Source organism: Leuciscus leuciscus, assembly GCF_965113295.1.
Source record: "Leuciscus leuciscus genome assembly, chromosome: 3".
NCBI lineage: Eukaryota > Metazoa > Chordata > Actinopteri > Cypriniformes > Leuciscidae > Leuciscus > Leuciscus leuciscus.
The window spans coordinates 30,635,587-30,663,249 of NC_138727.1; the positions used below are offsets into that span (position 1 = coordinate 30,635,587).

The 27,663-nt window shown below is 36.9% G+C and overlaps 1 protein-coding gene across 1 annotated transcript in view; it reads left to right on the forward strand.

The window, feature by feature from the left end:
• The window catches only part of vps8 (VPS8 subunit of CORVET complex), a 132,292-nt gene extending 112,875 nt beyond the window's left edge, over positions 1-19,417 (forward strand). The window contains exons 44-45 of the mRNA XM_082165363.1: positions 4,483-4,563; positions 19,219-19,417. Coding sequence (XP_082021489.1) covers positions 4,483-4,563; positions 19,219-19,362 — 225 coding nt within the window. The 3' untranslated portion in view covers positions 19,363-19,417. The remainder of the gene's footprint in view (positions 1-4,482; positions 4,564-19,218) is intronic.
• Positions 19,418-27,663: the final 8,246 nt, after the last annotated feature.

The following is a 27,663-nucleotide window of genomic DNA, read 5'->3' on the forward strand; positions in this document are numbered from 1 at the left end:
CTCGCTTTAATTAACACATAGCGCTTCAGAACTCCTGCATGCTAATGATAGCAAGGCTGACAGGAAGACACATAGTATTCACGTTTTTTTTTTTCTCCTTTTCATCTTTGAATGCAGTCCTACTGCAGCAGAAACTGCTTTTTAAATGCATTGATAAAAATTTAAATGCACGAATTTACTCCTACCCATATGAACATTTCAAACATACAAATATATATATAATTTTTTTTTAAAATGAATTACATGATATGCAGATGAATTCATTAGTTTAATCAATTAATTTGCCGAGAAATATCCCCCAAATAAAGATAATTCAAAGATATTTTGTCGCAAACAAAACCTTTAGTGCCTTTAGAAGTCAATAATATTGTTTGTTTTATATATGTATTATTTAACCATTTAAGTCATTATAAAAAGCAGCCCACAGCAATGCTTTCAGCCTGGTTTGTCAGTCTTTCCAAGGCAGACTCTGCCCATTTTTAATTGTTGAGTCATTAGCACCATATTTGTAAGACTTTATCTAAAGTTAAAAGTAGTCAAATTTTGAATAACGTGTCTCAGTACCTGTATTCTGTTCCAGTTTGTTGTGCTCCTTCATACTGCTTTTTAATTCCAACCCAGTCTCATGAAAAATCATAATAATTTGTACAAGATGGCAAAACCCTAACCCTAAAGATCAACCGTTATTGTAATAGGAAAAATTATAATTAGGATAAAATAGGATATAATTATTGATGTAAGGTTTTTGAGGCATGATTTCATTTTAATTTTGAGTACATATGAGTATGTACCAAAAGTTTTAAGGCCAGATTTTATAGTATTGTGTAAGGAACTGCACAAAAATAAATCTTTATTAACTGTTAATCTGCCCCTATAATCAATTTGTGCGAAAATAAATAAAAGCTGTTGGTGTTTTACTGCCAGTGATTTATTTATTTTTTCAGCTGGAAAAAAAAGCAGTGAATTGTGTGTTTATTGTATCTTTTGAAGCTTTTAAAAAATGTAGGTATAGACACATTTTTCCAATGAGCCTATGTTCCTAAACTAATGAGTAAAATTGATTTATATTTAGTATTGCCACCAAAGAATTCTAAGAATTCTTCTTTTTTTTTTTTTTTTTTTTTTTTTTTTGCTTCCCTGACCCTTAAAGGTACAATATGTAGTTGTTTTGCTTTAAAAATAGCAAAATTCACTATATCTATGTTATATATTTTTTTTAGTTGTGTACTTACATTATCCCGACTGTTTCCAACAACTTTCAAACCAGGAGAAATTTGTAATTTAATTCGAAGACACGGACCGTTTCTTTATTTCCGTTTTGTCGCCGTCAATCGCGTCATATCCGCGTTCTCCCTGGGTTCCGCTCGTACTGCCATAGTAACCAGAGCCCTCTGATAGTAACCAAGGCGACAGACGTGGACAACTGTGTAGTTCGTAATGTCTATCTGCACGCTGTTGTTGTTTCGTTCAAACATTATGGACCATGGCAAGCAGACTTTGGATAAAAAAGAACTAAAACGAGAATCAATATCAGCGCGGTGTTTTCGAGATGCCGAGAGCTCCACGTCCGAGACTTCGACCGCTCCTACATGTACTTTATTAAACAGGTGAGCACATTTACATAAAACTAATCAATGTTATATAGTTCAACAATGATAAAATGTTAGAATATGATCTGTATGTTATTGTAATGTTGATCTAGCTTACTGCTAGTCTCATACAGACAAACTAACACATAGAATAACATAAATTTCAACACATTCAAATGCAGTTTAGTGTGATAGTGTAACGTTAATGTTAGACCAAGTGAAACAGCGCTGCGTTACCTCACAAGTTTAATTTGTCTAATAAACTGACCTGTGAGTAGTAATTCTGCACTTGCGTGTAGTTCGGTAGAATGAAATGTCCATATTCCTTTTACATCCGCGGGACTCGCGTCGCGTGTGGAGCTGATAGCTGTCTCTTAGCAAGACCTGCTTCATATCACAGTCATGATAAAAACATCGATGTATTTACTCATCCATAAACATTATTAGATCGGTCGGCTTGACGTTGACGACAAGATCCATAATTCTTAGCCAATGTTGCGTCATCAAACTACGCCTTTGTTATTGTAAGAGGTTAGCGACCCCTAGTGGCGAGAAAAATTACATATTGTACGTTTAAATGAGGTACAGTACAATGTTTTCTTACTTTTGTTGTATGACATAGGTACCTGTAAGTGAGAAGCAGGCGTGTTTGTTTATGTCACTGATGGAAACATGATGGGGACTCAACTCTGTCATGGTACTCTTGCCGGGGTTTTTTTTTTTTCTTTTGGTCTCTTCCTTTGCTACAAGAGACTTTCTGTTTAATCTAAACAAAACACATACTACTTCAGGTCTAGAAGGAGCTGACTAGAAGGAGTGCCACGAGAAGAAAGAGAAAACGGCAGATCTTTTAAATTATTTTGAACACAATGGGCCCTATTTTAACGATCTAAACGCATGGTCTAAAGCTCACGGCGCAAGTGCACTTACTGTAGAGTATAACGACGGGAAAAATGGTCGGTGCGCATGGTCTAAAAGGGTTGTCTCTATTCTCTTAATGAGTAATGGGTGTGTTTTGGGTGTAACGTGCAATAAACCACTCAGAGACTCATCTCCCATTCCCTTTAAAAAGCCAGTTGCGCTCGCGCTATGGCGGATTCACTTTATACATTGCGGAATTTGCGAGGGGAAAGACTGAACGCTTCTCCAGAGAGGAAACGGATCTGCTCGAGCGCAAGGTTAAATCGCGCAAGCAGACCATCTACGGGACAAGCCGGATTCCACCATATCTTTATGTACCCAATAATGATCTTTTACATTGTAATCCTTTTATTTCTAATATTTGGCATGTTTGTGTGCTGCTGCCCTGTGTGTTTAATAAGCAGAGTGTACGTGCGTTGTGCACCCCCCTATGGGCACATAATATTAATGTGCCCTTTAGATAAAAAAATAAATAAATTGCGCCATTGACTTTAGAGTCTATTTCAGTTCAGTCCTCAAAATAGCAATGCGCCAACAATGACCCGAACACACCTCGTTTTCAGACTAGCACGCCCACGGGCGCACAAATTGGGCGCAAATGCATTTGCTATTTAAACAACATGGCGCAGGACGTGAAAATAATAACTACGTCGGGCTGAAACTAGCAAAAAAAACACTTGCTGCATTGCGCCGGGTGTATGATAGGGCCTCTTGTCTTGTTGGCTGCAAAGGCTCCTCTTGAATGTCTCAAGTTGCAGAAAATTGGCTTTTTACTGTTGGTTTCTTTAAGCAAAAAAAAAAAGCCATTGGCCTGTCAAAAACTGTGTAATCGGTTTATTTAAATAAGTAATGCATAAATAACGGATTTAATGAACGCTCCACCAAATTATCCTACCTTTCCACAACACTGTCACGCAAAATCGATGTCCTCCAGCTCAGCGCCCCGCGTACAGAGACAGCTGAAACAGCGTGACAATGTTCATCTCCTTCTTTCTGCTGAAGGGTGGGCACAATAATTGCATTTATTCTTCTGCAGTGACAGTAGCATTTGTCCTTTGTGCCACTCAAAACAGACTCTGATTATATATAGAGGCTGAGTGAGGTAAAGTGAGGATACACTTGATTTTTTTTTTTTCTGGAACATTCTGTTGAAAACACTCTCTGTTCTGGGTGGAGTTTGGCATATCTTTAGGGTGTGTGCTTGCCTTCATGCCTTTGGGACTAGATAAGTCATTGAAGGATGACAGAGACTGAGAGGTTTTGGATCACTTGAGGCTGATTTGAGCCAAACCAAGTGATGAAATGAATCTGATTGGTGTGAAGGACACTGCAACGTGTCTTTAAATAAGTAAATGTGTCACTATGTAAGATGTGCCTGTCTATCATTTTAGCATCTTAACCACAGTATGCTGCTGTAAATATGGGCCAATTATGATTAAAAATTGATTATTATAGATTAAATAATGTATATTTCCCATGTAAATTCTTCTAGTATTTGACCACATAAACAATTCATTGGCAAGCAAACTCAGCGTCAAAGTATTTCAGTATTTCAACTTGTTTTCTTCCTGCTGGATATTGCTATCTTTTAATGTCGTTTTTTTAAATGTCACATCCATCAGGCTTTAATCACTTGTCTTGCGCACATCTTAGGCTTGCGTATGAAAATGTCACATTTTATGTGATTAGCACTCCTCCTCTGATTCTTGAAGGTTTATTTAGAAGTTGCGCAGTTTTCTATTTATCAAGTCCATATCTGGCAGCAGGGTTTGCCCCTTCATATTTCATACTGACATTCTGATGTTTTTATATATGTTGCTCATTTATTTTTACCACAATGTTATCCTTAATTGCTTTTAGAATTATCTGTGACCATTCTAAAGTGGTTCAGCTAGAAATTGTGACTAGTGTCAGGGCTGTTATGGTTCTGTGAGTGTGTTGATCTGTCGTGTTGGTGTGTTTTTCTCTGCAGATGTTGACTGAAGCCACTCTGGATGCCCAGCAGACACTGGCCTGGGATCAGTTCCGCACTATCTACAGAGGACCATCTAGGGTATGGCTCACCTCAAACGCATCTTTCCTTTCCTTTCTTGCTCTATATATACAGCTGTGCTCATATGTTTACATACCACTTGCAGAATTTGTCTGTTTTTATATAGCATTTTAGTACTGTCATAAAATTTGCATTTATTTGATAAAAAATACAGTAAAACAATAATATTGTGAAAATGTTCTTCCAATTTAAAATAACGTTTCTATTTTTAGATATTTTAAAACGTACTTTATTCTTTTGATGGAAATTTTCAGCATCATTACTCCAGACTTCAGTTTCACATTATCCTTCAGAAATCATTATAATAAGCTGATTTGGTGCTCAAGATAAAAAAATATATTTTATTTATTTATTTTGTGAAACAGTTTTTTCAGGATTCTTTGATGAATAGGAAGTTCAATGACATTTTACTTAAATTAGAAATCTTATGTAACATATTTACTCTCACTTTGGATCGATTTAATGCATCCTTGCAAAATAAAAATATTAAATTCTTTCAAAAAGACATCTTACTGTTCCCAAACTTTTGAACTTTTGGTAGTATATTCCACGAGGCAATATAACAACTTTACACACAATGTCCTGTTGAATACATAAACCTTTGGTTATCATCTAGTGTTGCCACCTCGAGCATCAATGACTGATTGCCGCCCCTGGTTTGTCCTGAGCATTGAAGTTGCCCGCTGTTCTTGGAAAAAAGCCCCCAGGTACATTAAGTTCTTGCATGCTGTTCAGGTTACTCCCCACAGTGGCTCAATGATGTTGAGATCCAGCTTCAGGACAACTGAAGGACTTGCACACTATTGCAAAAAGCTGCAAGCAGTCATTGATAATCAAGGAGGCAGTACATGATACTAATAACCAAGACTTTTATTTTCATTATTTAACTTATATTTATTTGTCTTGTTGAATTAAATTAAATCAAGTACAGCATAAATAAATGAAGATCCAGTTTTTGTGCTGATGTTGAACAGTGCTGAACCGATTCTCTAAGGGATATGTAAACTCTTGAACTGTAGCTATGTTGCAGATTTTGTGGGATTTTCAGTGTAGTCTTGGTCTTTTTTTCAGAATAAATGTGTCAGTGTTTTACAAGATTATTGCATAAGAGAAGAGTGTTACGCAATACAGTGTGTGTATGTGTTGCTTTTGTGTACTGGAGTCATTGAGTCTTACTGTTGATGGGTCAGCACTTATCAGACAAAGAATATCTGAATGACTTCATGTAAGTGTTTTACTGTCAGTGACACACAAATATACACACACACACACACACACACACACTGCTCATCTCTATGTACTCCACATTGTAGCTGCTCAGTATTAAAGGCAGCTGTGCACATACTATGTGTGTGTGTGCGTGTATGTGTGGGGAAGGCCTTTCTCCTCCCCCCTAGCTCTATATTTATATATACTTTTTCCAGATGAGAGAGCTGTAGGACTGAACCATATTCATAGCTTTATTTCCACTCATAGCTCTCTATCCATCACATACACCCAGATGCACTCAAATATACTCTCACCCACATGTACACACCTACATACACTCAGCAGAATCAAATGAAGGTTTATGTCATCTAAATACCGGTGGCTAAATCTAAGTTTCCTTAGTGTCATACAGCATTTAAGTTAAATGTGCCCTTTATTAAGAGAGGCCACATTGCCCCCATTTACACCCGTAATTAATATTTGTTTACTGTGTGATCAGATAACACTTGAACACATTAAAGGCATAAATGTATCCAAGACTCATTATGATTGGATTCATCGGTGATATGATCACTGAAAACGCATTTGGAGGTGGTCTGACAAGGATGGTGACACATTTAATTATATAAATACATTTTCGCTATCTACTTTCAGTTATGTATGTAACAAGGTTAATCTGTAAATAATCGTTTTTCACTTTGATGGATCAAAGTGGTTCACGTGAATGGACTACTGCAATTTGCTTTATTATGGAATCGATGGCTGAGCATAGGGCTGTGACGGTGGCAGTTTGTTACCACCGCGGTGATAGTGGACCAACTACCGGCGGTGGTGGGGGGGTTGTTTTGAAATGAAAAAAACAAAGAGACAACACGCTAAAGCCTGTAAAGCATTGAAATAAATATCGGTAAATACTGGTAACTTAAATAATATAATAAAGTAGAATCTCTTTAAAACAAAAGTTGTTGTTTTTTCTACTTGTTGTAAAAGGTATGAAGAGCGAATTATATCTTCCACAAGGGCAAGGCATTTAGGCTATGTTTGATATTGCGCTACCAGAGAAAGCCAAACTAAAATCACCCGCACGTGTGAAACGCGCTTTACAAATAAACTTGACGCGCCTTACCAATTACCATATGTCTAATAACAAGCACAAACTGTGTTAAAAAGAATTTGATGTACAAGTAAAAATGTAGGCTATCTGACCTACAGTGTTTTTTCTACTTTACCACAGTAAAGAATACGAAAATAATAGGCCTAATTAAAAGCGAACAAAGGAAGAAACGTTTATAATCCCCTTCGGAAATGGGTGAGACGCGAGTGAAGATTTGGGAAAAGAAACAAGAGATTCCATGCAGGGATGAGTCACGATTTTTGAATATTCGATTAGTTGATTTAATTGTAGAATATCTAATAGGTTTGCGACCAAACCAAATTTCTTTTTCATTCTTCAAAATTCGGCACTCTGCAACAGTCACGGGATGTTTATTTATATAGCACTTTATACAATAGATTGCTTAAAATCAAGCAGCTTTACCGCATAAAAACCGTCAGTGACTCCTTTCATCAGAAGTACAACTTCATTTTCTACTATAAAGCATCTCTCCAGTGTGTTCATGTTTTCACTTGCGGATGTCTGACCTCTACAGATTCAACATAGGAAATGAACCAGAAAAGATTTCAACGGAAAGAAGGCGGAGCCTCCGCGCACACCTACCTATTACATAATCGCTACCAACCAATGGTAGTACAAAGGTTTTTACCAGCCAGAGCGAACTTTTCCGGAAAGCTCCAAACTAAGTTCGTTTTGGTCTGATTTTGTTTGAAATTACATCACATCAGTTCGTTCTTCGATTTCGCTTGAAGTATATTGGGGCCTTAAGTGTTTGATCTTGTAATTGTGAAGCACTTTGCAACACCTGTTGTATTAAATTGTGCTATACAAATAAAAAGAAAGAAATAAAGAAATATAGTGCTTTTTTTCTGCACTCAAAACGTTTTACATATGGAAGGGGGAAATCTCCTCAACCAATGTGCAGTATCCACCTGGATGATGCGACGGCAGCCATATTGCGCCAGAACGCCCACCACACACCAGCTTACTGGTGGAGAGGAGACAGAGTGATGAAGCCAATCAGTATATCTTTTCCTGGGATTTTTAATGACCACATAGAGTCAGGACCTCGGTTTAACATCTCATCCTAAGGACGGTGCTTGTTACAGTATAGTGTCCCCATCATGTTCCTTTTCTGATGACGTAGGTTTGTCGGCTTGGGTTGAAAACGCTTAACCACTCCCCTCAAACCTTTGGTCTGCTATGAGCAGAGATGGAGAGGAGGAGCGCTAAAGTAAAACCCTGCCCTCTGTTCAATATTCCGTTTCACTTGGAAATACGTCACAACACTGGAGAAAAGTCATTTGCAACTTCCGGTTCACGGGGACTTTAATTTGTTTCAGTTAAATAACTTTGTTCAATTATGAAATTAGTTTAATTTAACTGTAAGCAGCTCTACAGAAGACAATAGTGCCATCATTCAAGTTGAGTCGGTTCAATGTTAATTCAATTCAGTTCAGTAACAGTGCCTATGATGCAAATTCATCAATTATGAAACAAAGTTGAATCAGCTATACAGCAGCTCTGCAGAAAATAATGCTTTAATCGACCAGCTCGATTCACTTAAAGTTTTGTTCACTAGTGTCAGTGCAGTCAAAACTATAATATTCCTGAATATTAAGTGTAGTAGCTAGTACACACTGCCTCTGCCTATTATGTTAGAGTGTCAACCAGAGTGTCCAACTGTATTATTTATAATATGTGTACTGTGTAGTCTAGTCTTCCCATCAATATTACATTTTTTAAACATTGTTATTGTCAAAACAGATATTGCAACACCACTACATGTTTTGGAAATTCTTCAGTTATTTTTATTTATGCAACTTTTCGTGTTATTTGCATTTTCGCGTCGTTTGCATTTTGCACATGTAAGTGCAGTCAGATCTTTATCTGTAGCTGTAAAGGAAACCATTGTGGCCTACTGAAGACTCCACTTGCTGTTGATGCTCTTTTCCAGTTAAATATTATTTTATTATTATTATTATTATTATTATATTATATTATATTACCAATCAGCCCAAACCTATTCAATCAGTTTGATCATGTGATGTTGCAGTTGCAATCTAAAACCCTAATCCTCTGAAGAAATAGGAAGTCACTGCAGTAATCCAGTATCACCCTATCACACTCTCAATCTTAACATCTGTCCTCAGCCTTAAGAGCAAAGCAGATAGACATCCTGAAAAAGAGACCGAGAGACCATTTGTTGTCAGATCCGTTAGTCCATGCTGTTTCTGTTTGTCAGCTGTATGTGACATGCTGAAGTGTGTGTGCAGTGTCTGTATGTGACATGCTGAAGTGTGTGTGCTGTTTGTGTATCACACTCTCATTAATGAGGATCAAACTACACTAGGCTTGATGTTCCTGCCAAAGTGAGCTTCAGAGAGATGAACAAACGAACTAATGTGAACACTAAGTATGAGTATGAATACACGCATAGCATGTGTATGTGTGGATGGTGCGTTTAATGAATTATACACCGTTTAAAAACTCCTTCACATCCCTTCCTATGGCTACTCATCCATGGATGGTTGCCAGCTCTGGTTATTCATAGTGGTTCCATATTTTCCATTTAATATTTACAATATCTTTCAAAAGTTTGAAGTCAGATATTTTCAATGTATTTGAAATAATTATATTTTATGCTCACTAAGGCTGCACTTATTTGATCAAAAATACAGTAAAAAACGGTAATATTATGAAATGTTTTGTACAATTTAATATCTGTTTTCCATTTTTATATATTTTAGTGTCCCTATTATGCTTTTTCGAATATTCCCTTTCATGCAGCGTATGATATAGCTGTCCGTGAATTGCAGAATGGTCTGCAAAGTTATAAATTCGAAAGTGCACGAAGTTATTGTCACCCAAAAGAAAGAATCGACTCTGAACGCCTAAACGAGTCGTCATGAATTCCAATATCAGTTCCGTTACCTGCATATGTATACTGTAGCACATCTGCATAATGCCTACCTATGGTCTTCATTGGCTGCCCACAAACAACGTCTACTTTGACCCACCCTCAAACACTGCTGCTGGTTTGTGTTGTGTACATGTCGAGAAGATGCTGTTTTCTGCTCTGCAAAAGCAAATTCTCTACTTCCAAAGGATGAGGATGTGAAGGGTCAGTGGTTCAAATTACCACAGCGATACAAAAGCAGTATAAGCTTTTAATGGTTGCTTCTCAAATCTCTGTGAGGTCCAAATGGGATTTATAAAACGCTTATCCATTAAAGATGGAACCTACTTTATTTGGACCAACTTGCTCCTCAGAATCAGAATCTCTAAGTATGATTAATTATTGTATTTCTTCCGGGTGATCAAAATATGTAGTTTTGTTTTTATATTGTGTAGTTCTCCGGCTAACTGCTAATCAGCTGTGGGCCCACTATAACCTAAAATTGTGTCCATTAATGCAAATTGTCTGTTGTTCTTACTACTTTGAGTAATGATAAAGGATGGAGCTAGATTTGTTTTACAAACTTTAATGTTTCATCAGTAATTCACATTAGTACTCGTGTAACGTATGTGCTGTTTTTGATACAGTTCCCACATGTGCACTGCAATAAATTATAAATATACACATCAGTTTGTTGATGGACATACACTTGTTAATGCTGATGGTGAGGACTAATAACTAGTTCTTCCAATGTTTCATCATCGGACTCGTTCTCGGATTGATATGGTAAAATCAACGTCATTGTTACTGTCTTTACAGTGTGTACAATCTTTGAGCTTTAGGAAGCCTCCGGAGCTGAAATTCAGTTATGGTAATGGGTGTTTTGTTTCCCAAACACGCTGTAAGCGGTAGACCAATCACAACAGACTGAGCCATCTGGCCAATCAGAGCAGAGTAGACTCGCGGAAAGTAGGGATTTAGAGAGACCAAATCCTCGGACGAATCGTGGAAAAATGTTGTGATGTGCAATGTATATTATGAGAAAATGAAAGTGTTTTTTGACCTTTGATGCATCTAAAGCTGTTGTAGGAGACCTCCAAAACAGAGAAAAAAATCGTCACTTCCTGATAAGCTTGCACTAAATATCACTAAGAAAAGTAGGAGAAGGCGCTGTATTTAAAAATTTCCCCATATATAATAAGTTACAGTACTTAGAGTGCACAAAACACAATAAACGCATTATCTTGCTTTCGGAGGCAGATTTCGGAATGCAATCGTGTAAGAAAGTTCTGGAAGCTAATTATACCGAACCACGGACGACAAACGTCCAAAACAGCATTTCAGATGCTGTGCAGAAAGATCAGTCTGCTGGTTGGTACAGTCATGTTGTCCCTTCGTGTAAAGTCACAATATATATTTTTTTTTTTTATGCACATCGAGGAATTTATTCGTAAATGTGTTTCCATCGTAGTTTATGCAAATTTTTTCTTAGCAGATAAAAAAAAATATTATCTGACTTAAATGAGTATAAAGTTTAATGAGCATTTTTTGAATTTATGCGCATCTTGCCATTTAAAACCGGTGGATGGAAACATTCACAGTGCATCAATCTGGGTTGTACAGAAAGGGTGTCATCACAACTTTTCCCACAGGGATGAGAGATTCATCAATCTGGAGGAAGGTTTCATGAGACCAAGACACTTTAGTCCTCGAGACTAAGTTGGCAGACCTAATGCACAAGGCAAAAGGGGGTTACAACTTTTTATAGGTCCAAGAAGTTTCCCTAAAGCATAGTGCTAAATAAAAGTGTAACTCAATGTTTGAAAGGACTCTGTTACTGTGTGTGTGTGTGTGTGTGTGTGTGTGTGTGTGTGTGTGTGTGTGTGTGTGTGTGTGTGTGTGTGTGTGTGTGTGTGTGTGTGTGTGTGTGTGTGTGTGTGTGTGTGTGTGTGTGTGTGTGTGTGTGTGTGTGTGTGTGTGTGTGTGTGTGTGTGTATATATATGCTTTATTTTATATACGCTTCCTTCCAGTCTAAACAAAGGCTGGAAGATCTAAACAAACACAAACCATCACAGACTCCGAGTTTGATCAAAGCTGGAAGAATAAATGAAATAAAGTGAGATAAAGAGATAAAGATAAAGAAAAATATGTGTTTGAAGAGCCAGATTTGGAATAACCCAAATAACTGACCACTTTAGATCTTCAGGCATCCCTCCTCAAAACACTGAGGAACAATTTGACATATTTCATAACACAACCCTTTTATCTTTATGATTAAATGTATTGTTTGTTTTGTTTTTCCTGTTTGAATGTCTTCACTATGTACTGTAGCTTCCTCTACTGAGCTGTTTGCCTCACTGTCTTTGACACTTGTAGTTCTGGTAAATAAAATCCAGACATTTGCCTTTAAATATGTGATTTTTTTGTAGTGTACGTTTGACCTGTTTGACTTTCTCCTCACTGTCCCTGTGTTCCACAAGCACCCTCTGCCCCATCTCGCCCCATCTCACTCCATCCAAAAATATCTGAAAAATAGGCCACCTTATATTTTAAGCAGCACAACTTTTTTCAACATAGATTATATAATAAATGTTTCTTGAGCACTAAATCGGCATATTAGGATAATTTCTGAAGGATCATATGACACTGAAGACTAATGGTCTTGTTAAAGGCTGTTGAAAATTCAGCTTTACTATCACAGGAATAAATTGCAATTTAAAATATTTCAAAATACAGAAGTAATATTTCAGAATATTATTGTACTTTTGACCATATAAATGCAGCCTTGATGTGCATAAGAGAGTTTCAAAAAACAAAAAAAATCCTACCGACCACAAACTTGAACAGTGGATGTTTTTCCTGCAGAGCTTTAGGGTGGGACATGAATTGACATGGCCATCTCCCATGAGGCCGAGAGTCGGGTAAACACATCAGTCTTTTGTGCCAATCCCTCAGTTACTCACACAAGCGTCCTCAAGAGTTTTATTAGAACTGTTTGGTCAGCACACACACATACACATTCCCAATAGACTTCCCATAATTAACACAGCAGAACTGCACAGCCCCGTTCTGAGCTCTTTAATTAAACCGTAAATGGTTTCAGAGGATGAGTGGATAGGAAAAAAGACCAGAGCGTCAGACAAGGTGTGCGTTTGTGCATGTGTGGTTAGTGTCTCCCGTTGTTCCATTGTCTGTGTGGAGATTATGAAATCTGGATTTGCATTAAGAAACTGAGCTGAACAGATTGAACGTGTGTGTGTGTGTATTTGAGAGAGAGATTAATTAAAATGAGAAGTGAAAAACAGATAGAGTGTTGATGTTTTTAAAGAAGAGCCACTCCCAACTCCTGAGAATACAAATGTGTGTGTGTTTGTGTGTTCCTTTATAGCATTAATGAGAAGGCTGCCAGGCAGGTGCTGGCAATAAACTCTAGTTGTGATTGTTTGTGTGTGTGTGTGTGTGTGTGTGTGTGTGTGTGTGTGTGTGTGTGTGTGTGTGTGTGTGTGTGTGTGTGTGTGTGTGTGTGTGTGTGTGTGTGTGTGTGTGTGTGTGTGTGTGTGTGTGTGTGTGTGTGTGTGTGTGTGTGTGTGTGTGTGTGTGTGTGTGTGTGTGTGTGTGTGTGTGTGTGTGTGTGTGTGTGTGGTTTTTTTGAAGTGCTGTCTGAACATTCTGGACCTGCTGATTAAGCTTACTGGAACATTTGATTTTGACCAGGAGTAAATGAAAGATGTGCATGCCTTATGTTCATGTTTGTATGTGCCTTGTCTCTCTGAAATCTGTATGTGTGTGTGTGGGAGGTTGTCAGGGTGTCTCTGATGCTTTGTCAGGGCTGAGCTTTGATTGCTCTCTTTGAGGTCCCAGTCGCTCCATTTTCCTTCAATGCAGCAGTTCCAGCAAGAAGACAGATGAAGGCTGGAAAAGGAGGTGTATGGAGAGGGATGAGACAAGCGTGTGATAGAGAGAAATACAGCTGAAGGAGAGGGATTGTGTTGAGAGGGAAGGATGGGAGGGTAATGAAATATCAGAAACAATGAATTGGTGGAGGGTGTTCGGAGTAAATGAATGAGGAGGACAAGATTGAAGAGAGGTGAAAGGACAGAATGAGGATAGAGAAAGGCATTTGATAGACTATATGGGTGTGTTTTTTTAGGAGCACTTTTGACTACTTAAACATGTTTGAAAATGTTTTATCTTTGTTCAAATAAATGTTTTTTACATGGCCTACAAGATCTGATCTTGGCCTTTAAACCTCCAAGTAGATTTTTATTTTGTGTTTGTAGCTGAAATTAAATCTGTTCATCATATAAAGCAATCATGTTTCTGCAGAATACTTAGATTAAACCACCTGATTAATATGGATTATTTTTTATTATTTATGTCTTTAAAAACTTTTTGAAGCTTGAACATATGAATATATTTGTAAATATTTGTATACTTGAAATATTAATAATAACTCTTACTTTATCAATTATGATTAATTATTAATATTTGGGTCAGTTAACTGGATTAACTTGAGGTAGCTAAATTAATATTACAATCAATTAATCAGTTCCAACAAACTCTTTTGATTATTCATTTATTCTAAGAAAAGCGTATCTTTCATGGCCACCGAAAAATCATTATTTCTTAGCATGTACAGCGCTTAGAGCCTGTAACAAGATCAAGATCGTAAAATGGACTTTGTTGCAAGCAGAGAATCAGAACCAAATACATATTGTGCACAAGTTTTATTAACTAAATCACAAACATAACTAAACTAAACAAACATACATACATACATGCATAGGTAAAATGGTGAGTGATAGAATGAAACCGGAAGCAGGAAATGGAACTATGGAAAATATCTATTTAACTATGAAAAGAACCATCAGCTTATCATTTTCAGAGCACCTCATTACAATTGATACTTGCATGGTCTGTGCAGTGGACACAATTCTTGAAGCCGTTGAAAATTGAAGTCGTTGATGGGTCCGTGGGTGTCAAATGTTACTGTACAAGTTGCAATCGTTTTCTTCTCCGCTGGATGGAGAAGATATGATGAACTTGCATGGTTATTTTGACGCTGTTCTCATGGCTGGAGGGCAGATTGTGGCCTGCTGGCCCTGGGCCGGAGAGAGCACACAGGGCAAATGATGGGAGTTGCGATGGACTTCTTCTGCATTGAATGAAGACGTTGAACTCCTGAGGTTGTCCTTGATGCTGTTGTGGTTTGAGAGAGTCCTCTCTCTCCTGAGTGAGCACATGGCTGGTTGTTAGTCGAAGCCCCACAGTATCAACTTGAAGAAGCAGCAGTAGAGGCCAGAAGAGAAGAGAGAGGAGGGTCACTGTGAATTTGTTTCTAATAAAGCCTGAGAAAGGCCCCACCTCTCCGGGTTTGCTTGACCAATGAGAAGGGTGGAATTTCCAAGCGGGAAGATTCCTCTGTGGTTGATTTATGAATCTTTGTTCTAAGCGTGCTCATTTGCAATGGCAACTGGATTGGTTTCTGATGACGAAACTAAGAAAGATTCTTGTAATACTAATATGTTGCGCAGCTATCGGCATATCATGTACACAATCATTCCGATCTTCAAAGTACCAATTTATAGAGACCAAACATGGTATAGGTGAGGTTACATTGACCATTGGTTCTATAATAAAATACATAGTATCAAAGAGATAATAGTATCAACAGATAATAGTATTAAAAGACACAACACAAGACAGCAAATCATTCACAAAATGTTCTGGAATTCATGTTAATTTCATGTTAATCAGTTCATCGATAAATTAATGCAGGAAAGAGGCCCCTGTTCACATTGCTAACAGTCATAAAAACAACTTATCTGATCATGGTCATAGTAACTAAGACCTTCTTGCCCTGTTTAGGGGGATGGGGCCACAGATCCCAGAGTGAGTTTTAAATATCATTTGTTAAACTATAACAAATACTTGTGTCTGACTTGTCTCAGACGTTACAAACATTTTGGTTGAATGTACTTTCAATGGAACTGAAATTTCTCAGGTTTCATTAAAAATATCTAAATTTGTGTTTGATGTAAATGATGTCAGATTTTCAATTTTGAGTGAATTATTTACTCATTTAAAATCATCCCATGGTCCCCCTAAATTAAGCATCACCCTTATATTTCTGTAGAAGTGAGGGCACATGAGGGAACATAGTGATTTTGTTTTCTATTTTTTTTATCTTTTTGTTTTCTCTCATGCCTTCATCCCAGGGCCAAATATGATGTCTCATCAAACCAGACACTTGATGAGAGAGAAAGTCTACCTGCAGCATAATAATAATCATTATGAACACACATAGAAACATTCATACTGTATTACAAATGATCTCCCACACACTAGAATACAAAATTCTAGAATACTTCAACTCACAAGTGTGATTGATTGATTATTTATTTCTGTCTTGTCCACCTTTCTCTGTCTGTCTGTCACAGATTTATTGTTAGAAAATGTTGTACAACAAAGAATTTTCAAAGAAATATGAATTACTGTATTTCAGACCCCTAGCAAGTTTTTTTTTTTTTTTATTTCCATTGTACTCGGACTCCAGTAATATCAACAGCTCGATATCTATGTGAAATGGCGGTTCTGGAAAATTGCTTGCTTTGTCACACTTCACCCTTATCCATGTATGGAATTTACAGTAGGCACACAGTATTGTATTTGTCCTTTTTCATATTCAACACTTTGAGAGCTCTCCACCACTGTTATAAAATAATACACCATAGTTTTCTCACAAAGGCGTACTTTTCATACAGCGCCTCCATATATGACTCAACCTGAAACGCCATTACAAGCATTCAGAAGTACAACACATGAATACACATTCAGATATGTTGTGGTGTCTCTTTCTTATAGAAGCAACTATTTCCTCCTTAAACAAACAGACAAACAAACATGTCTATATGTTTATCCTATCCACCTTATTCCTGACGACCTTACTGTGTTTTGAATTATGGATGGCACTTCAGGTTTGGGGAACTTCTATTCAAAAAGGCTGTAACGAATCATTTCAAATCATAAGGTTGCCCTACAAATAAAGCTGATCCGTCAGTTTGACTGGATGAGCTGTCAATTTTCCTTTGATTAATTTTCAGACATCATGAGAATAACGTTATAATTGGTATTTTAACGTGACGTTATAACAAGAATATATATGGCAAGAGCTCTTTTCAGTCGCTGCTTTCTTTTCCTCGTGATTATTTTATTTTTTCCCTTTGCAATCCGCTGTAAAAGTATGAAAATGGACAACATATACTGCACATTGTGGTCTCCCGAATTTAATTTATGATATATTATTAATATAAATGATTATTTCTATTAATAATTCACTGGAATGCACGAAGAATCTCTTGTTATTCTCCTCAAATCCTCACGTCTCTTTCCAGGTTTGTTTTCACAGGTAAATGCAATTTATATTCTGTCAAAATGATGGAAATCACTTTGAAATAGTATCACGTAATGCTAAAGTTAATGAACATTTTTGATTAAGGCAACATAAGTTACATAATACAGATGTATTACTACAGTGATAGTTAACCCGTCCATTATTGCTGTGGAAAGACTCGCGCTTTTGGGGTTATTTGGTCTGTTGAAATACCTTGTTGATGCTTTTACACTTTTAAATTTCCTTTTGATGGTTGATGGTTGAAGGGTGAGTAGATTAATGTCATCTCATTGTGACACTTTTTAACATATTACGTTCATAGAGCAAGCCTTTTCACTGATAGTTTACAGCTTAAGGGAAGTTACACCCATAATTCACGCAAAGCGTCATGGGAAGTAGGAATAAGGTGGATAGCTGTAGTAAAAACTTAAAATGAAACATGGTTGCCATAGTATCTAATGCTAGGCTCTTCCACATAGTGGAAAATTGCTCATAGTAAGGTATGATCGAGAGAGAGAGACTGTTGCTGGAATTCGATGTGTCCAGACTTCATACTCTGTGATTAGCCTGTTTGCTAACAGTATGGGGGTTATGATTAGTCACTGACATGCTTTCTGTGTCTGTGTTTGCTTTTATCCCTGTCACTCTCCGAGGCCTTCGCTTAGCAGGTGTCCGGTTGAGATAGGGAAACGAAAGAAAAAAGAAATGGAACTAGGGCTTATAAATGGTCGTCTGTTTTAAAGACTGCTAATAAACAGCAGAAGAAAAACAGTAAAAGAGTGAAATGAAATTAGTTTATGGCTGAAAAGTTGGTTTGTCCACATGAAAAGAAAAGGAATGAGTGGATGGGAGTGAGGAAAGGGAAATATGAGTGAGATCAGAGAGGGAAGGAGAAGGTAAAGATGCATAGGAGGTCTTCAAAGTGAAGCTGGAGAGAGAAGGATAGATTATGCCGTTTGATTCATGCAGTTTGGTTAAATGCTCATTGATTGCTCTGGCCATAACGAGGTCCCTGCTGAAAATACACATTAATGACTGACTCTGCACAGGCCTGTACTGCTAATGAGTGGGGGGTTGGGTGGTGGGAGTCTGCATTTAGGTCTTTTACACTGTTCTGTATTTCTCACTGTGTGGTGGAACCCCGTTTACTTCATAACTTCAACTAAACATATCACCAACACCATCAGATTGCTTCAGTTGTCAATAGATAAATAAAAGGTTAATTGGCATGAAGTGCTGTATGAAATTCATGGTAAAAGGGATACTTCAACCAAAAATGCATTTACTCATCCTCATGTCATTCCAAATCTGTATGGCTTTCTTTCTTCCGTGGAACATGAAGATATTTTAAAGAATGATGGTAACCATCATGATTTGGTGAAAATTTACAATGAAATATTAAATTCTAAGAAATTAAAACAGCTTTGGAATGACAGGTGACAACATTTTCCTTTTTGGGTGAATGCCGGGTGTAATGGGGCAATAAACCCTACATTTTAAGATGCTGACCTTGTAGCAGTCGTGTGCAGATAAATTGTGTAAAGAAAATAAAAAAATAAACAAGTAAATAAAAAAATAAATGTTTTTATTAGAGGGCCGTAGAATAACTCTCACTCATTTATCTCTGAAAGGGAAAGCACATTGAGACACAGTAAAAAGCTTTTAACACACTTCATTAAAATGTTATCATTTGTACTTGTTTGCCACATGGCATCTATAGCTTCAATGTGGCTATGGCAGCATAATGCAAGATTTGCACAGTTCTTTTTTCTTTTTATTCTACGGTCTTACTCAATATTAAGGACATTTTTTTGATAATAATAATTATTATTATTGTTGCATATTAATATTATTGTATTAATTACTATATATTAATATTGTATACATTTTAATATTATAAAATATCATTAATATTATTGTTGTTGATTTTTGTTGTTATTGTAATTAATTACTATTTGAACTATAATTTGAATTATTATGAATTGTTTTTCTACCTTTGCCCTGTCACACTTTTCATTTGCGTTTTCTTTGTTTTTCAGCTTGCCGTTCTGACAGAACTCACCCATTCGCATGGCAATGAGAGGGCCGGTCTGTCGAATCCTGCCCCTCCAGGAACAGGAAGTATTTATCACAGCGAGAACTTCCAGTTAAAGCTTTCTCCACCACCACTGGTGGAAGAGTAGATGACTCCGCCCACTGTTACAAACCTTAATAAAGCACTACCATGTCTGTACAGAACTCATGTTTGTGATTTTATGTTTTAACAAACTAGCAAATGCTTAGCAATGACACCACACTTCTCCAGTTCTTACAGTGTCAAATTAGATGATATAAGTTAATTGACACCACATCTGTAATATACTAAAGTAAATCTGTTGGTATTTGCTAGAATCCATGATACCCTATATCTGAACAAGATGTCCAGGACCTCCAGCAAAAAAATAGACCCACAACATTAAAGATCCAGCAGTATATTAACCGTGGGCATGGGGTGTTTGTTTATCCCTGTTTGCACCAAACCAATCTGGTGGGTTTGCTGCCAAAAAGCTTTTTTCGTTGTTGTTTGTTTCATCTGTCCATAGTCAGGTCCCTTCTGAAGTTCCAGTCGTGTCTGACAACTAAATATGCTGCAGTTTGTTTTTGGATGAGCGAGGAGGATTTTTCTTGAAACCCTTCCAAACAATGTAGGTGCGGTTTGATCAAACTTTGTAGGCTTTCTGACCCCAAGATTAAACTGGTGGTGGTGGTGGCGCCAAGGTGGTGGCGGCGCAGTGGATAAGACACATGCCTTTGGAGTGAGAGACCCGGGTTCGAATCCACTGTGAGACACCAATGTGTCCCTGAGCAAGACACTTAACCCCTAGTTGCTCCAGAGGCGTGCGACCTCTGACATATATAGCAATTGTAAGTCGCTTTGTATAAAAGCGTCAGCTAAATGAATAAATGTAAATGTAAAAATGTAAATGTAAACTAAACTCTGCATTTCTCCATCTGTGATCCTTGAAGAGTCTTTGGCCACTCAAACTTTCCTCCTCACCGTGCATTAAGACAATATAGACACACGTCCTCTTCCTGGCAGATTCGTAACATCTTTAGTTGATTGGAACTTCTTAATTATTGCCCTGATGGTGGAAATGGGAATGTTCAATGCTTTAGCTATTTTCTTACAGCCACTTTCTATTTTTGAAGCTCAACAATCTTTTGCTGCACATCAGAACTATATTCTTTGGTTTTACCTATTGTGATAGAGAATTAAGGGAATTTGTCCCTTAGTGTCCCTTAGTGTTTCCTCATATTTATACTCATGTGAAACAAGAAGTAATAGCTAGATAATTTCATGTTCTTACTGTAGTCACCCTGGTGTGCTAAAAAATGTAAACATTAATGGGAATATAATTTTACTCTCCAAAAAATTATAGGGGTGCCAATAATTGTGGCCAACGTCTTTTGGAGAAAGTTTTTTATTTTATAATGTGATTTTAACCCCACATTCAATTATTTTATGACAATGAAACGGCAGTTGTTCTTTTCTTTTACCTCTCTTTAGAAGTGTACAAAATATGGACTATGGTTAAGGAGGCACCAACAATCCGCTCAGAAATCCTGATGGTCCATTGTGGCCTTTTTTGTCAAATTTGGTCGTTGAATAAAACCAGATAATATTCACTATCAAGTAAGCAGGTTGAACATTCTCATCTGGCGAACAAAGTGCATCTACATCAGTATCATTGATTCCAATATACAGTTACTTGCACAGGAAACAGTTAGATGTGTGTGCTAGAGACCAGATACACAGAGTTCTTTAAGCAATAAAGAGCTTGCGTTGTTCCCCTACAGCCTCTGAGATAGGATTGTTCTCTCTTCAAAAGCTCATTTCAGTGTCCTAAACAGTGTAAGGCACAGAGATGCACCGCAAACACTGCCCTGTTGATGCAGCTGTGAGTGCATTTTGTGTAGATACATTGATAGTTATAGTGTCTTCCTGTTGGTTCCCATCAATTAGCACAGGAGATTGAAATCAACACGACCACATCAAGAACGCCTCTTGAAGTAAGGACTGCAAGTTATGTTTCCACCTACACTTCTATACATACAGCATTAATGTTCCCTAAGCTGTTCAGCAGCAGCATGACTGCTTCCACCTCACTTTCCACATTTAATACACACGTACGCACTTTGAACACCCTGGATAAAAGGCTATTTCTAAGTGTGCCGGTGAGCGTTTATATGTGTGGGCAGCGGAAGAGAGCGAATCAAAAGGATGGAGTGTTTTTCGATGACGGCTTTAAATCCCTCTGATTGTGCTGAGCCTCGACCTGTGTCTCTGAAGTGCTGTGGGAAACCTGACAAATGTGCATTCGGGGCAAGAAATGATTACGGGTCATTCGTGAAAAGTTTTCCAAAGTGACCTTTCATACTCTCAGTTGCGCGTTATGAGGTTAACCGTTTTTAAAGCATTTCTGAGGTGTAATGTGTTTAATTATTTAATTTTAAAAAAAATAGTCCTGTTTTTTTTCTGTACAGTATATGCTAACTATGCATGGTTGCTGTGCCTGCCACATAAAGATGTTTGATGCATAATGTAGTTTAATAGTGCAATCTCACTGAATCATAAATAGTGAAGCCTTTTAAAAGAGCACATCCTCATTACCACTACAAAAAGAAAGCTATGCTGTTAAAAACTCTTGTTTATTCCAGCAAGACATGTTTCATGAGCCTTTTTCTTTTAAAAGATCTCCTTTACTCTGTAAAGCACAGAGAGAGAGGAATAGAGAAGAACTGGCATCATATTGCACTGTATTGATCTGGTTTTGAGGAGAGTACTTCATAAATATAAAAAAATAAACGGTTGGACACAACATCAAGTGCAGAGAGCTGTGAAGTGCAGTGTTGGTGTTTCTTTTAAAAAAACATTAAGCAGACTTTGCTTCAAGTGCAGTCTTTCAATGGCGTATTTTTCAAAAGCAATTTGCTGACTTTCCAGTCCTCTGTTTTTTTTGTTTTGTTTTTTTGCCTTAAATGGGAATACATAATGTTCTGTGGATGTTGCCATGGCATGGATTTTGATGTAAAAGGCAAGGGATTTGTAATATTACTTTCCCTTTAATTGAGCCTGAATCAGTGAGGAATATTAAAAGCTGTTTAACCCCTCTTAAAATGCAATGGGTATCATCAAGATTCCCAAGTGGACAAACACAACGCCTGAGTGAGGTTGAGATCTCTGCAGTGCTTTTGAATTATTATTGCTGCACATGAGACTATACAGTTCATTTTCACAGACTTGGCCATGTGTTTGATGCTAACACCACAAAATAGGAGATACATTTTAATAGAATGCTAACAAAAATGTTAATCAATATTTTAGTGCATCTGCAAACAGGGCCTAATCTACAAGAGGTGGACTAGGTTTATAATCACAAATGTAACTATAAAAGACATTATCGCCAGTAGGCCTATATACTGTATATATAGCATTGAAAATATTATATTTTTTGTTACGCTTTATTTTAAGATGTCCTTGTTACAGTGTAATAATATAATTAAGTGCTGAGTACTTTTAATTAACTAAAAGTACTTAAGGGCTATGAGAAGGGTTTGTGTTACAGGTCCCGGGGCAGTCGGGAGGACTGTAAGCAGTTTAAAAACTTAACATAATAGTAAATGAGAGAGAGAGAGACAATAGTTAGTGGTTGCTTAAAAGGTCCTCTTTGTTTTCTTTTAATCAACATTGTACTTCAGAGTCAAACACTTTGAATCACAAGATTCATAAATACGTTGAAATACATATAACATATAGATATTTAAATCAAATCACAATAAATAAGTAAATAAATAAATTAAGATATGAACCTTAACCATATGTACAGACATGCTCTAGCCCAGGGGTCTCCAACCTTTTTTCATTTGAGAGCTACTTTTTAAAAATGAAAGTGGACGAGAGCTACTCATAATGCAATACTTAAATCTCTAAAATAATGTCTCATAACTCTCATATTAACAACTATCCAAACTGTTTTAGACCTAAAATAGTCTTTGTAGGCCTATATATGTCTTAAATGTCAGAGAAAAGAACAGAATCAGAGATACCAAAAACAATTTTAATAAAATTTTACTTTGCATAATACTGTAATAACTAGAGATGAAATGGCATGAAAATTTCATTGCATGATTATAGTGACCAAAATGATCACGGTTATCACAGAATCCTGTTTAAAAAGTATTACTACTACACAATGAAATCAATTCACCAAGTTGTATGTCGAAAACCTGCAAATAACAAATATAATTAGCATCAATATGCACTTTCTGTTTACATAAACATTAAAATAATAACATTAAAAATGATGGCCAGATTTTAAAGGAGTGTCTTGCAACATGTTATCTACTAAAATGTTCAAGTTTAAACAAAGTTTTGACAAAAAAGGTTTTATAAAAAGATAAACCTCACATATTTCAGCCTTTAAATAATTTTTATAAAAAGAATGAGTCAAAAAAAGATAAATTACTGACATTTACATTGCACATTAGTTTATCTTTTATTCTTAATAGTAAAATTCGGTCCGATTTTCCCGTGGCGTCTGTTGTTGCTATGCAACCATGCACTGCGCTCTCCACAACGACAAAGAAGTTTTAGTAGCTAATGGATTTCCACCACCGAAAAACGCTTGCTGTAGCTGATTGGTTGGTTCTTGTCACATAACCTGCGGTGCGCTTGCGGCATTCTGAAAAGTTGAGATCTTTTTCTCGGCTCGCTGCGCCTGGAAAAAATGAGTGCGTCGCTTCAATTATGAGCGCGCTTGCCGCGTGCCTACAATTGAAATAACGTTAACGAACTCGAGCGTGCAAACGACGCAATATGTGAATGGCCCCTTGGCGAGCTAACGTTACCTCCAATCAGGCCAAGAGCTACTGGTAGCTCGCGAGAGACGTGTTGGAGACCCCTGCTCTAGCCTAATTCACACAACTGGCTGAACTCGTAAGTATACACGAATTGGGCTTCTTTATGACAAAAGCATGTATGTATATGATATGTATATATATACACTTGAGAATAAAACATGTAAATAAACATTTGATATGAAAATTAATTAATTTAATAACTAACCTTAACAGTAAATGAGAGAGAGAGAGAGAGAGAGAGAGAGAGAGAGAGAGAGAGACAATAGTTAGTGGTTGCTTAAAGGTGCTCTTTGTTGTCTGAGGATGCACCGCAATCGTCACGGCAACTCCACTCTCTCAACTGCCAACCAGAATTCGGAAAATGCAGCTGAGCTGCCCAATGTAAACTCACTACAATAATAAAACTTATATATACAAGTAAACTGAAATAGACATGTGTAGGTAATAAAAGAAAGAAATATATACAAACAATCCAATATCCCTGTGACCCAACTAAATTCAGGGTGGTCACATTTGTTTTGGTGTTAGTTGCTTGCAATTATGGATAAGTTACTGTTATTACATGTAATGTAACAAAGACACCACTAGTGTTACCTATGTTTTTTGTTTGTTTGTTTTTTAAACCTGGGAGTGTAGTATTTTTTTTTTTTTTTTTTTTAAAGGGAAATAAATGAAATTTACGACTTACATGTATTATTTCTTTGGTGATAATTTATCATAGAAAATGTAATAGAATAGTAACAATGCCAAAAACAGCATTTTCACTAGTGCCTTCAGAGCCAATGAATAATCTGGGTCAAAATCATTTGGACACTTAAACCACACTTAAAAATCTATAAACATATAGGCTGAATGGAATAAGAATGGGACATCTTTGGCATGTGCTGTATAAGATTGAACACTGGCAGTTGCTAGGTTACACTGGTGCCAAGGAAGGAAGATCAAGGCAGGCCAGCTGTTATACGAGCTGAAAGTATGAAGGGCTTCAAGCAGAAGATCTCATGCTGGCTATAGTCACATACATCCTCAGAATTCCATCACTCCATCATGAGAAACAAATCGAGTGTATCATGGAACAAATGTCCTGCAAAGTCTTCAATACATCGTGATGTAAGTTTTACTAAACTGTACCTTAAGACTAACATGTTTTTATTGCTGTGAGAAGTATATTTGGCATTTTTATTCAATTTGCACTTTTATTTGGTTGAATGTTAACTTTTGGTTGTATGGCCTTGTTTGGTTGGTTGTCTTCTTTTTTTGGAAAGACTTTATTATAGAATGTAATAATGGATATTATTGTCAGGGTTACGTTCTATTTTCATGGACTTTTATTTTATCATGTTTTGTTTTCTTTGTTCTCTGTGTTTCCGCTTATTGATTGTGTGCCTGATTTTTCACCTGTGTCTAGTTTAGATTCTCTTGTGTATTTGGTGCATTAACGCCATGTCGTAATGACAGTAAATAAAGCTCATATCGGCTTTGGCATCGCTCTCGCGGTACTTTGATGTCATTCACCGATCGCTCTGCACAGCAGTGGTCAGGTGGTACAGTCGTAGCTCTCAGAAAATTACAAGTTTACACGTAATTACAAGTTCTACAAGCACGTGAAGGGTTTTTACAGTAGCCTACACAATCTTTACGGTAATTACGACATGGCGTAAACTCAAATATATACAGCACTGAGTTTCTGTTGTCTCTGGTCGGTTCTCGTCAATGTATAGTGTTTTGATAGATGTTTCTTATGTGACAACTGTTTATCCTGTTTTTCTTGTGTTTGTACTCTAGCTTTCTCCTGTGGACTCTGTTTTGTTTATTAAAGACTATTTAAAGTATTTTCATGCGTGTGACCCACCAGCACCAGACAATTATATAGGCTACTATAATATCATTTTATAAACCTTGCAGTGGTGCACTTTTTTTTACTGAATTTGTTGTCCTAATTAAATATCTGAAAATATAAAACACTTGTTACAGTCTTACAATAAATATTTATGTACTCTAATTTTAATTCTCTTCTGTTGTAATTTGCTATGGTTGAAGCTAAACTGATATGTGTGATAATGTAGTATTTTTTTATTTTTTTATGAGCCTTTGTGTGCTTTTTGGTTGCCAAATCGCACAGTATAATATCACATAGTCCCGTATTTTGTCTTACACCCAAACAACCTGAATCTTTTCAGAATTGAATGCATTTGAATAATTTTTTAATAGGCGTCAATATAAAAAAGAAGTCAAGTCACCTTTATTTCTATAGAGCTTTATACAAAACAGATTGTTTCAAAGCAGTGATAAATGATTCAATGTTGCAGCTGTACAGCAGCTCTAAAAGAAAATAGTGTCATTGTTGATGTTGAGCCGAAGTCAGTTCAGTGTTGATTCAGTTCCTTTGTAAAGATTATTAAATGAGTTAATTTCAAGTATAAAGCAGTTCTGCAGAAAACGGTGATGCCATTGTCCTGTCATAATTCTGCAAGAGATAGGACCCAGACGCAAATGAGCAGATAACCAATAAGGGTTTTTATTAACCATACGGAAGACTTGAGACAATAGGGAGAGTGAACGAGTTTGACGACGTCGTCTCGTCCCTTTAATCTTTATACCCTAGCACTGCGTCTACAGTCGACAACTGGCTTCGAGTTCCTTACCCTAACTTTCTGCGCAGCAATAATAAACAGACAGACTTCAGCAAATGTCCTTTAAATGCTTTTATCACGGTTGGGAGAGTTCTCGAGCAGTTTCTCAAAGAATCTCACCCAAAAAGAAAACTAAAATCAGGTTTTATAGGATAAAGACAGACACCAAAAAAGATCATGACTAACTCATGTCTTAACTCCCGTCACCTTCTATCAATATGATTGGTTCAACTGGAAAAAGCAAGCCCCTTACAAACCCCTAGACTAGAGAAATAAATATAACAAGAGCAAACTAATGAGAAAAAAACTAAAAGATCAAAACTGGAAATGCAAAAGAAAAGCAAGTCTTCCACTAGACAAGGAAATAAGAACTGAAGAAAGTAACTAAAATTAAAATTCTAAAACAAAAGAGAACTCAAACTAGATTATAAAGAATGAGAGCAAAAGCTAAGAAAAACAGAAGTAGAGAAAAACAAAATAGCAACAGGAATACTCTGATACTGGGAAAGATATAAAATTAAAAACTAGATTCCGCTCTAAGATAATTTCCAAAACACCACAAAGTACAAACACAAAACAAACCAGCAAAGACATGAGGGAAAGAGACACAATATAAAGGGACCAGAGCACATGGGGATCAGGTGAGGACAATTAGTGAAAGAGGACAAGGCGTGGACTAAACAAGAGGGCGTGGTAACAGGAAACAAGGAGGCGGGACATGAGGAGCACATGGCAAACACAGACCAAGACAGAGCCATGTGCTCAAACACAAGACAAACATAGAAACATGAAACAAAGACAACACAGACAAGGCTGCCAAGGCAGAACCCTGACACGTCCAGGCTCAGAAACCAAGTCCAGTCGGGGAGCCAGTTCTTCTCTGGCCAACCAACAAACAAAGTGTGATTATGACTCAGGCACCAGTGGAATACTTAAAACCCAAACTGAATA